Source organism: Lepidochelys kempii, chromosome 8, assembly GCF_965140265.1.
Source record: "Lepidochelys kempii isolate rLepKem1 chromosome 8, rLepKem1.hap2, whole genome shotgun sequence".
NCBI classification, from domain to species: Eukaryota; Metazoa; Chordata; order Testudines; family Cheloniidae; genus Lepidochelys; species Lepidochelys kempii.
In genome coordinates this window covers 18182995-18195729 of record NC_133263.1, presented here as the reverse complement: position 1 = coordinate 18195729, position 12735 = coordinate 18182995, and the positions used below count along the sequence as shown (strand labels likewise).

Here is a 12735-nt window from a genome sequence, read left to right as displayed (position 1 = left end):
TCATTTACTGCTTGCATTTAGTGAAGAATTTAGTAGATATATTTAAAAATAAAAGAATTTATGAGAGGTAAGAAATAAGAGGCACTAGGGAAGAAGTTGGAGAGAAACCGATAGCTTTCTTACCATCATAATCTCGACATCGTCTTTTAGGTGGAGGGTTTCTGCCAAATGAATTGGGAACACTATGATTGTTATAATAATTTGACCAGCTCTCTGTTGTGTTCTCAGGATGGTGAGCAGGTGCAATCACAGTAACAGCACTGGGAATAGACTGCGCAGAGGAATACTGTTCAGTAGAATTACTGGATGACAAAGACACTGTGTTATATGAGCTCTCCATGTCATTCCTTTCACTCTTGAATTTTGCTCTCTCCTTGTGTTCAGCTTTAAAAAAAAAATTAGCAAAATAAACCAGGTAAGTTTTCATGCTTTTGTTAGGTATATCAAAGTCCTGGAGAAATGGAATGCATAGATGGTTAGTGGACATTACACAGTAATACAAACTCATTTATTCACCATGCAGAACATAGAGTGTTTACACAGTTTGTGTAAAATTACTTTTCTTAAAATGCTAGCACTGTAGATCCAAGGCATCGAAGAAGTTTCCACCTCAGAAACTGATCACTGCTCTCACAAAGCTCACATTCATCCAACCATTCTCCTTTCTTGAAAATGAAAGCAACTTTTCCCTCCAATGTGGAATGAATGACAAACACTCCTTAACATACCCTTAAATCCACAACATTTTATTCTGCCAATCGCTTCAGTTCCTGGATTCCCTATACAAGGCCAATGGAACATGGTGCCATGGTTCTACTTAAGTATTAAAAAACCACATCTCCTAAAATTGAAACAATTTTATAGGAATAAATCAACTTCTGCACAAAAAGATATCAGCATTTTGGAACAACAGTATGTTTTATCAACAGACAGCACAATACCAGAAGCATACATCCCCTGGAATACACTTATGAATAAATTAAAATGGAGTTTAAAAAAAACCTAATTCCCTTGACTATGCTACACTACAGAACAGCGCCTTAATTATGTCAGCAGCATGTACTTCTCCAAGCCAGTTCCATAGCCAGAGTTCTTAAACAACTCACAGGCATCCAACTTTGGTTTGTTTAATACATTTTGCATTAATCACTACAATGAGTCAGATGTTCTTCCAGTGCAACATTTTGGCTACTCACCAATATTTCTGTTCAGATCCCGGTCTTTGCTTCTACCCCCGCTGCGGCTACGACTTCGGCTTAACCCTCTGCTTTTACTACGACTTTTACTCCTGCCTCTTCGCCAGTCGTATTTGTCTCTATATAAATCATTCCGATCATAGTATCTGTCATAGTCTCTCCATTTGCCATCATCTCTCTTTTTCTCTCTGGTTCTGAAAGACATGTACGTATGGGCCACATACATTGAGAGAAACAAAGCCACGGAACAAGTCTGGAGTCACAAATGGTAAATGTTCTTCACTCCTCACTCTACTCAGACAGTGGCACCAACATGTGCTTCTATTGCCATGCTGTCTCACAAGAAAGAACAGGTTCCTGGAATGGCCAACACCATCAGCTGCTGTTAATACTGTGCATAAAAAACCCCCAATGTTCTTCCACTCTCTCTCCTTTCTGAAATGTGGGTGAATAGATGGAACTCTTAAATATCCCTAAGCATCAGCCCGTGGGACACTTTGCGGTGTTCTCAGAGGAGACTATGTTCTATCAAAGAGCTACTGGAGGTTGATGGCAGAAGGGGAGGGAGGAGCACGTAGGCATTGTGGTAAAATTACTGGCTCAAGAGGTGAAAATCCAGAGTTAAAGACTCTGGCCAGCAAGGAAAGGGAAAGAGATTAACATCTTGTGATTAAACAGCAATACTAACCTTTGTTCATTAGAATCTAAACGGTTTCTCTGTGGGCTAGGATACTTCTTTTTCCTGCCATCTCGTTCTTCCTCAAACGACTCTTGAAATATCTATTTAACAAACACATCATTAAACATAAACAGCTTTAAAAAATACAAAGAAATAAACCTAGATTTAGTTCAAACCACAGCTAGCAGCTGTTTTAGCATAGGGGTCCTGTTGTCTTAATGTTGTATGTAACAAAGCAGCAGGGTTGTAAATGTTCATGTCTTTCTTTTTAAAAGCTTTCAGTTTCCCTTTGTCAGTAAAGCTTTCCAAAATTAGAAGACTATTTTTGGGTTAAATTTATATTATATAGGAGGTGTTGAAGTTAAAGAAAAACAGTGTGTCATCCTCTAATTGGTTGCAGGGTTCCTTACTGTAAGCAAATAGGATCTTCTACATAAGATTTCCTAGACAACAGGAACTTAAAACTATGCAGTTTTGCAGGCCTTCTTTCATATCTAGCTGCATCATTAATACGAATTCTGGGTGTGGTAAATTATTTATATATTTGGATAGTACTGTACAGGTCATACTTCTCAAACATTAACAAAAGTCAAAAACAATTTCACTGGTGCTTTTACTCAGCTCCATCATAACTTTGTCTGTTTGAAAAAGATCCCTTGTAGTATTTCTAAGTTTATTGGCAGCCATTTTGTCCCAAACAGTGAATCACTTATAAATTATTAATAATTTTGATGGCAACAGCGGAGATAGCAATGACCTTTTATAAAACCTTCAAGATAACTATATTTTAGTTTAAGATTCTTCCTTTGTCTGCATTATTTTAGCTTATGTCATTCCATTTACAGGAATCCCAAAACATCTCTAGATGTACAGCAAACAATGTTTCACAATGAGTTTAAAAGACATTCTGGTCTAGGACTGGCTGTATCATGTCCTGATCCCTTGCAATCCCACATAAGAAACCCAAATACTCAATTCTAGAAACAAGAGAACAATGGCAGTTTTAAGATCTGTTCTAACATGAACTATTATAGCTAAATACAAGTGTTATGGCATTAAAGGAAGTGATAGACTTATAAGGATGCAGTATGATAAACTTTCACTCAGGATCAAACGGTATTTCAGAATTAGAATTTTGGTATTAAGAGATGGTCCTTAGATACAATGAAGGGCAATCTAGAAATAGCTAGATTGAACTGTGTAGATTTACATCTACACTATGTTACACTTTTAGCAGAGAAATGTCTCTCTTTCCAAAACCCAACATTACATGACTATTCTTTGGAGGCCCAACTGACAGTTCGCAACGCGTGATCATTTACTGCCTCCATGACCTTTGGCTAATTGCTTACATTGCAGACGGGACTACGAAAGTATAGCAAGATATTTCCAATATTTGTATGTAGACTCTCAGACAACAGCAGATATATGAAAAATCCATTTAGAGGCATTTGTCTTAAGCCTTGTTTCCCAATTGTTCACTTATCAAGGAGAGATTTTAGAAGGAAAACTTCTAGTTGTTCTAAGAGTACATGATATACATGCACATAAAGCAGGAGAAGGGGGTCAGAATATCATATATCCCATTTGACCTTATCTAAATATAGCCAGCTCTTTTCTGTAATAACTACATCACTTAAATCAGGCTTGTGAATTTCACTGAACCATGACGACAGTACATCCAGAGAACAGAGAATTATTTCTATTGCATTCTCTACCAAAAACTCCAATCAGGATCAGAGCACCACTATGCTAGGTGTTTTACAAACTTGTAGGAAGAGGTTCCCTGTCCTGGGGAATACACAACCTAAAAAGATAAATATAATTAAAAAAAGGTAGTGGAAAGGGGTACAATATACAAATGAAGTGCACAAGGCTGATGATGGGCACACACCTTGGCCGCCTCCATTTTATTTTTATTATTCTGAGCAACAATGAATAGGAGTATAAAAAGCAGCTGCTGTGGAAAGAAAGCTATATTATAACCAGGATAATTCCTTTAAAAAAATAAAAAGCTTGCTAACATGTTTCATTGGTAACAACTTTTCTAAAAACACAGGTTTCAGAGTAACAGCCGTGTTAGTCTGTATTCGCTAAAAGAAAAGGAGTACTTGTGGCACCTTAGAGACTATCCGATGAAGTGAGCTGTAGCTCACGAAAGCTCATGCTCAAGTAAATTGGTTAGTCTCTAAGGTGCCACAAGTACTCCTTTTCTTTTTTCTAAAAACACAACAACTCCATTTGTTATGCATTTAATACTGCATACACAATAGCTACACCTAGAGTAGTGGTCTTTTGGAAATCTACATGCATCTTTTGAGGTAGCTATCAAGGCCTTTACATCATTCCCCATTCCTTAAATCTGTCCATTGTAGTGTCATTCCTCACTGCCAAGGAGGGCTGAATGAGAGTTCGGAATGCTACTCCCACATTGATCAAAGGGAGGTGTCTGCAAAAAGAGACAAAATGCTCCCTTACCCAATGGACAGAACACACCACCTTTACAGCATTCCTGAAAGCTCAGAGATGGTAGCACAGACCATTAGCCACAAAAGAGCCTGTTCAGAGCATGTTTTGTTTTTATAAAAACTTCCTACAAAAGTGGATGGTGGAGGGACTGGTGTGAGAAGCTCACAGCAGCAGGTGGATGGGAAATTAACATTACCTCCTCTTTGATTTCTTCTTTTTCCTGACCTGCAGGCTTCGGTTCTAGTTTTGCTGGTTCAAGGGAAGGAAGGTAGTTCTTTGTGTACAGACTTTCAAATAGTTTATCTACAAAACCTGAAGTTTCTGAGGAGAAAGATACACACAAAACTTGATTATACATCTTGACTTAAGTCTATTGTCAGGACTATGTTGGTAAGACAATTCCCCAAAATCCAACCACAAAATATCATTACTTTAAAAAAATCCTTATCTTAAATTTGTGTGAATTTTAGTGGTGCTAGGTACTGGAATAACAGCCCTAAAAAATGATGTTCTCTATACAGCTATAGACATAGGAAAACAATAGGAAGCAGCATGGACAATGCCACATAGTCCTGCTAACACATCTCAATATGTGGTTAAGGGACCGCTTTTAGGACTGAATACACAATTATCTCAATTGTTCATTCAATTTTTCGTCTCTGTAATAAGACTGCCGACTGCAGCAATTTTTGTGACTTAGACACTCATCCACAGGAAACAAGACAAAATTTCACACTGGATCCCAAAAGGCCATTGAGAAGTACTAAGTTACAGTCTCTATTAAATTGGTCTGCACTTGAACCAGTGGCCTAGAAATGAGAGGCTCCGTATCTCCATTTCCATGCCCTAGACAATGCAGTCCATTAAAAATAGGCTTTAAAAAAAAAAAGCAAAAATACAATCCACCAATCTACATTTATTAGCAAGTGGTGTGTGATATATTAACTTTTCACATTGTGTGCACAATTGATAACCCTCATAGGATCATCCAACTTCAACTGCTGAATTCACTGAGATATCTAGCAGGCCTAGCTTGAGAGTCAGTTTTCTTTAACCTAGTTAATTAAAACACTTATAGTAAACAGAGTCCATGCTTACACGGAGAGTTTTAGGCAATTTGTGGTCTAGATACAGTACAGCTTTCAGAGTGGAAGCAACAGTGTAGACACACTGACATTTTTATTATCACATCATTGAAAGATGCTCAAAGCACATCTAGATGATGACAAAAATAATGGTGTGCTGTCTACGCTGCAGCTTTCACCATTGTTAACACAGGAGGAGCTGTGCTTGTGCTCAACTTGCTTAAAATTCAAAGCATAGACAAGAGATAAGGGTTTTAATGGCATTTCAATTCCGGCTTCATGAATAGGAAGGGCTCCTCACAAAAAATCAGAAATGGAGGAGGGAGATCAAACAGCTCTTCCATTTTCAACAAAAAGGAGGTTCTTACAAAATGACTTTTCTATAAGAAGAGCCCCTTTTTAGTCAAAATTCAAAGGCTGCTTGAATTTCACCTCCTACCACACTCAACCCTAATTATTTTAGAGACATTTGCAAGTGGGCAGTTGTACTTTAAAGGACAATATCAGTCTTGGTATAACTCTGCTGAAATCAATGGAGTTACACCTGGGATAAATTTGTCCCAGAATATCAAGTCTCTGATCTGACATTACAAAGATGGCATGGGTTCACTACCAGCAATTAGGAGGAGGATTTAGTTAGGCACAGGAGTGACGTGGCACCTTTTGAGTCCTGAAGTTTCCATCTATTATAATAAAATGGCTCCATCCTGTTGAGGAACTGGTGAGAAAGACACCTGGGAAATACCTCAAATCCTCCAAACATGGTGTTGTGAAAGTTAGTCATCTTCATTACTCATGTTTAAGAGCAAACACATCCCACCATACCCACTAATTTGGCCACTAAGGGTCAGATTTCCAAGTTCTCAGCACCCATATTTGGGGCCAGATTTTCAATCGGAACTGAGCTTCCATTTTGACATCTAAATAAGGGCCAGATTTTCAGAAGTACTCTACACTTGATAGCTCCTGTTGTGAAATTTATGGCCCAATTTTGTTTTGCAAACCTGGCCACTACTGTTTAAGGAAATTAAGTGTTAATTTTTGCTTAACAGGCTTTAACTCAATTGAAATTGTTTAAAAAACAGATCTTGGAACCTTTGATCCTTCATTTCCCTGCTAAATCTCATTATGAATGCAACATATTTATACATAGGAAGAGAAGAGTAGGCCCCAACATGACAAAACTTTATACAATCCTTTCTAAACTTTAACTATTATGCTGCAGAACAACCACCTTCCAACTGTAAACCACTAATCACAATTTAATAATTGCATTTAAATTTTATAAATTATGTTGAATATTAAAGTACGTAATTACAAAGAAAGCAGAAAAAGTACCTTTCTGCAGAAAGACGTCTAGCTGATCGGCACAGAAAGCCTTCAGCTCTTTCTCTGGTTTGTCTTTCTTGACTAATGCCACGACGTAGTTAGCTAAGGCTGAAGGATCTGCATCACATCTGAAGAGAAGAGGAAAAAAGTTTGCAACATACAAATTGATTTTGTTAAACAATGTTGAAAATCACTAGAAATTACATTCTGGACAATCATGGTAGTTATAGAGGCATCATCAAGACAGTCTTCTGGCAATGCAGGTTGTTGGACCTTTAGGATAATGTCGTGCAATCCAGTAACACCACAGTTGCACCTAGCTCCAGTGCCACAGAGCAGCTTCTGCCATTGTTGCACACCAGTGAGATGTTTCGATTTTATTTTGTGCTCCACTAACAATGTCAGAAAAAGCTTCCATGTCTTGTGCTTATTCTTTGGCTTTGCTTGTGAAAACCACCACAATACAATTCTTAGGTCAATCAAGCAGATGCTATCCTTTCCGGCCAACTCCCCCTTACCACAGCACACCCAAAACAACTATGCCCCACCATTAATGAGAGAAACTTACAGAAAAATGACGTGGAAGACTGTTCCACAGTGGAAATGTTGTATGATGTCTTAACAACCAGAATAGACTAACCAAGCACATCTCACCAGGAAGAGATCTGAAAAATGTGTATTACGTACACAGTTTCATCACAAAGGAGCACAAGTGAAAAGAATGAAGCCAACATGCAAACCTTCTTTCTTTTCTTCCACAGTACTCTCAAGGTAGAGATTTCACTATCTAAAAGTGCCTTTATTATCACAAACTAATTATATTACACTCTCAGCCCAACAGCCCTTATTTGGCTATGTGAAGACCACTAGAAACACATCCTCCCTTTGTACTACAATGTTCTGGTACCACTGGTTAAACTGAAGGTTGCTTTATCTTACACTGTTCAGCCATCAGAAAACGTTCAAAAATGAGAACCTACTTACCAATAGCGAAGCATTATACAACACAACAAACGTAACAGCTAGGTGAATAGATGCAGAGGACCCCAAAATGCCAGGGGTATGTATTTGTATATATTCTAAGTTCACTATTTTAGAAATCTTTTTTTTTTTAAATGACCTTTGACTGTCAACATTTGCTTGCTTTTGGAATTGTCAATATAAAGCACACTAGAAATAGCAAACAGTTTAGAGGTCTCAAATGTTCTTTTGCTTGTAACAAATTATTTGTTGAAAAATGCAAAACTTCACAATTAAATATTCAATCACCTCTACACCCTATTAATTCGCTCACTTATTTCCAGTGTTTGACGGTTGCAGGAAAAAACATTTTATGTTTCAAAAGGACGTATAGAAATACAGTAATGAAAAGGGTTAATCCAAAAAAAAAGTGGAAGGTTATAAGGCTTGTAAAAATGGGGTTGATATGTTCCATGCCAGTCCCCATGTACAATTTAATGGAAAAAAAAAAAAAAAAAGCTTCAGGAGTAGCAAAAAAAAAAAAAAAAAAAAAGGGGAGAGCTTCCATCTCTTCCAAACATGTTTTTTTGTTTTAAATTTTATCCCTCTCTCTTTAGCATCCCAATTTCTCTCAGGATGACCCACTGTGATATTCTAGTACTTGCTTATTACATAACAGAAATTTGCATAAAGTGTTTATTATACCCCGGAAAGGATCTGTGCCTCACAGTCACTCCTCATTGATCTCAAATGTACAACCAGCACCACAAAGAAATTCTAACACTGTTTGCCAAGAACCCTGGTCTCCAACTGAAATTCATTCAGAGTATAGCTTTGCTACCAGAAGTCTGAAAGTGCTCAGGTTAGAAGGACGATCAGAATCAATAATAAGACAGATGATCTAATAAAGATGGTAGACAGTAATATGCTAGATAAACATCTGAAGGCTTTTTTTGTTTATAAAGACATGATACTGTAATTCTCAATTTAAGTTATTTTATCAAAATTAATGCAAGTGAAAAGTGAAAATATTCAGAGGAAAAGAACCACACTGTAATCACAAACATTATACTTTAAATTTTCAAACATCCATTGGTAATAGGAAATGGGGAAAAGTTTCAGCCAGTCTCTATTTCCTTGCTGTTATAGGTTTAGGACAGACCCCTAATATCATTATGGCAAAGGGGAGCGTAATATCAATGTTTACGTCTTTTAATAACTACATACGAGTTAGTAAAGTCTGTAACAACTCGTGTAAATATGTAACGAAACGAGTCTGCAACAGTTTTTATAACGTATCCGTATACAGACAATTATTTTACAAAACTGTGCTATTTAACAGATTGTAGCTAGAGTCGTCATAGGGCCTACCCAAATTTTCAAATGGACAAACACAAATACAGAATATATTCAGTGATAAAAAGTAGATTACGAATAGCTTATAAATTCCACAACTGTGGAATAGGCCTCTATTTTCCTCTGTATAAAAACTGAAAATTCAGATAGTTCCATCCCCCAACAAGCCTGTCCCACAGCTTTCATTACAGGAAAGCCCTGTTATTGGGAAACATTTTATGAAGGGAGTGTGCATTTATACATATTTTACAAATATTTACCCAGTACATCAGGGACTCTTTTAGAACTACATCTCTTTGTAATTACAGAAAAATGGCACACTATCAAAATCCTTCAGAAGTTTGCCTGGGAAGTTTCCTGAAGATCCTCAAGAGTGGATTTTGAGTGTAAACTTTTGCCACCTTTTCAATGTGACTGAAGATTTATTTTATGAACTATTTTACATTGTGTGTTTGCGAGGCAGGGGAGGAGGAATTGAACTCATGTTGCACAGTTGAAGATTAAATGCATACTGAAACCAAAAACTCCCAAGCCGTCAAAATATGGTGCAAGTACCACATATTCTGTCCGCAAAGCCCTGTGCAAGCGTTAAATAATTAATCTTTCACACTCCTGTGAAGTAGGAAAACAATTATCCCCATTTTACAAGAGGGCCAGGGAGATTTATTTAACTTCCCCAAGGCCAAAGAGGGCATCAGTAGCAAAGCTATGATTAGAACACAGAAGGTCCCTGGTCCCAGTCCTGCGCTCAGACCACTGACAAAGGACAGTCTCTAGGAGAAGCTCTGCTTACGGAAAAGTATGAGCCAGCATAGGAGTGTTACGATACAGAAGCTACCGCATGAACTTGCATCCGATGAAGTGAGCTGTAGCTCACGAAAGCTCATGCTCAAATAAATTGGTTAGTCTCTAAGGTGCCACAAGTCCTCCTTTTCTTTTTGCGAAGACAGACTAACACGGCTGCTACTCTGAAACCCGCATGAACTTCTTAGCTACCAGGCCCTGCCACTAACCCAGTACGTGGACTTTCACGCCTCTGCCCCCTTGGCCTCCCCCACAGCCCGCATGCCAGGGGCACAGCCCAGGGCACCTTTCGGACAGCGGGAATAAGGACCTGAGCTCGCAGAGGCTTGGGGTGCCAGGGAACTCGCCGGCCGAGCCCAGAAGTTTATTTGCGACCCCGATTGGGGGCCAGTGGTGGATTATCAGTTTTAGAGACAGCGGGCCACACATTTCACACACACACCCCCTCCGAGTTTCCCGCCCCCCATGAACACCCTCCCCCCCACGGCACCCCCCCTCCCCTATTGTCTCCAGGGCCAGCAACAAGGCAGCCCCCACCCTCCCATCTCCACACAACCCGCCTGCACCCTGCGGCCTCCGGCCCACGCACGCGCCCACAGCCTTGCCAGCGCCCGCCGCCAGCGCCCACCGCTCCCTGCCCTCCCGGGCCGCCGCCGCCGCCGCCGCCCCCTCTCCTCACTCACATCGGCTCCAGTAACTTGGCCAGCCAGGTCTTGAGGGCGTCCACGTTCTCAATGATCATGGTGCCCCCCGCTGCTCCGCCCGGCGCCTCCGCTACACCATGGCCCCAGGCCCCCAGCGCCGGTTCGGACCCCGCCTCCCCCAGGGCAGTTACTCGCCAGCAGCCCCCGCCCGGGCCTAGTACAGGAACTAACCACTCGCACACAACGTAACCTGCTGGTTGCCGGCGGGGGCGGGACCTCGCTCACGGCCACCAATCACATGGCCGGGCATGCGCGAAGCCAGCCAATCGTAGCCGCGCAAAGCTTCTCGGCCCGGGGGTCACTAGGCAGGCAGCAGGTTAGGTCGAGCTAGCACGTGAACTCTTGGTGCAACACGGTGGGGGGGGGGCGCTCTTAAAGGGGCAGGCACTTCTATTTCCCACTCTCCCCCGTCCCAAATGGGTGAACCACAGCCATAGTGCCCCCACCCAGCCCTGCCCCCTGGGGTGAGCCCCCCCTTCCTAGCCGAGCACCCCGGCTCATTGAGGGACAAACCTCCCCATTCCTCAACCCCTTGCCTATGGGGTGGGCGTCCCACCTTCCAGCCAACCCCACACTGGGGAGCACCTTATGGGAAAAGCATTCCACATTCCTCCCAGCCCCCCCGCCCCCCATTGGTGTGAGAGCTCCCTATTGTCACTGCCAGAGCCCTTGGGACTGAGCACCTTACAATGCATCTTCACACTGGTGCACTGCAATCCTGTGCACACTGCTCTACTGCGAATCCTCTGCACAAAATGGCTTTCACGATCTTATTTTTAACAGGCCGCTACTGTCACCAGTCATACACATGGTGTTCAGGGTAGGGCCTGCAGGGGGCTGGGATTGATTCCTCAGCTAGTGGCCTCCAGGGGGAAGTTAAACTTATAAAACCAGCAAGTACACTTGCAACTAGGTCACGAAGCCACTTATAGTTTAAAATACTTCACTTCAGTTTTCTCTGGAAGGAATCCCCACAAGTCCATCCTTTTATGAATGACTGTGTTATCTTCAATTAATTAAGGCATAAAACAAAGAATCATACTCTGATGCTATATTTAAGAGGACTTTGTATGACCTGGCTGATCTTTATGAATCACATTTGTCTTACTGAATTGCACAGTCCAAATAAATATGTTTGTCTTAGAAGTGTGACTACGTAGAGGCCCTCTCAAATATTTGTGATTATATTGCCCTGTAGTGGGTGCCCCAAAACATGATTACAAACCATAATAAAATATATATACTGCAGATTTTCTTGCAGCTCTAGTGCTGATCTCTTTCAGCAGTATTAGATGTCTAAGTCTAAATTGGCAATCCAGTTGATTGCTTCAGATGACGTGGAGTGGATGGAAGAAATATTACAGGGATATGACTGTTTGGGATATTGATTGATGAGGGGTGCTATAATCCGAAGTCAGTTTCCACAGTCACAAATACAATTGTGTCTCAGTCCCCAATAATGGAGAAGGTAGATGCAACGGCCATGTGATTTGCAGAGGTGGTTCAGAGTAGACCATATTTTTATGGGAGTGAAAAGCTACTGAGTTCTTTGGTTGATCCTCGATGAGATGTTTCTTTGGGATATTCACATCCTTCCACATTGTTCGCCATTGATCTTTGGGGGAGAACCCTGCGTCTTTGAATACTTGCACTGCAAGCCAAAAAGGTTTTCTGGATTTAAATCATAATCTGTTTATTATTTAGGTCTTCGTGTATTGGAAGATATTTGTTCCCTTTAATACAATGGAACTCTCACAGGATTCTCATTTTGTGACGAACTTAAGGTGGACAGATTTGCACCAGTACAGGAAGCCACAATTTTGGAATTGATTTTACTGTACCCATAATGATCCGCATGATAGTGTTAAATTGAGAATTGAAAAGTGATGTGTGGGACGGTTCACCCGTCCCGATGGGTGAACAGTATTCTGTGGTAGAGTGGACAAGGGTGTGTAAAGAGGTCCATAGAGTTTTCACATTAGCTCCCCAGGTGATTCTTGCCAGTTTCTGGATGAGATTTAACCACATCTTTATTTTGTCATGTATATTTTTCAGGGGCTGTTGTTGATATGTGAGGTTTAGGTCTAATGTCACACTAACATATTTCAGGATGGGATTGTTTCTTACCTGCTGGCCACAAAAGTCCATGAGCA

The 12735-nt window shown here is 40.6% G+C and overlaps 1 protein-coding gene across 2 annotated transcripts in view; it reads right to left on the bottom strand.

The window, feature by feature from the left end:
• The window catches only part of RBM27 (RNA binding motif protein 27), a 39448-nt gene extending 28699 nt beyond the window's left edge, over nucleotides 1–10749 (bottom strand). For both annotated transcript variants that reach the window (XM_073355730.1, XM_073355731.1), the window contains exons 1-6: nucleotides 10562–10749; nucleotides 6768–6886; nucleotides 4541–4665; nucleotides 1885–1976; nucleotides 1197–1390; nucleotides 124–384 (exon numbers count right to left, since the gene is read on the bottom strand). In XM_073355730.1, the coding sequence (XP_073211831.1) occupies nucleotides 124–384; nucleotides 1197–1390; nucleotides 1885–1976; nucleotides 4541–4665; nucleotides 6768–6886; nucleotides 10562–10620 (850 nt within the window). In that variant the 5' untranslated portion in view covers nucleotides 10621–10749. The remainder of the gene's footprint in view (nucleotides 1–123; nucleotides 385–1196; nucleotides 1391–1884; nucleotides 1977–4540; nucleotides 4666–6767; nucleotides 6887–10561) is intronic.
• Between the last annotated feature and the right edge of the window lie 1986 nt (nucleotides 10750–12735).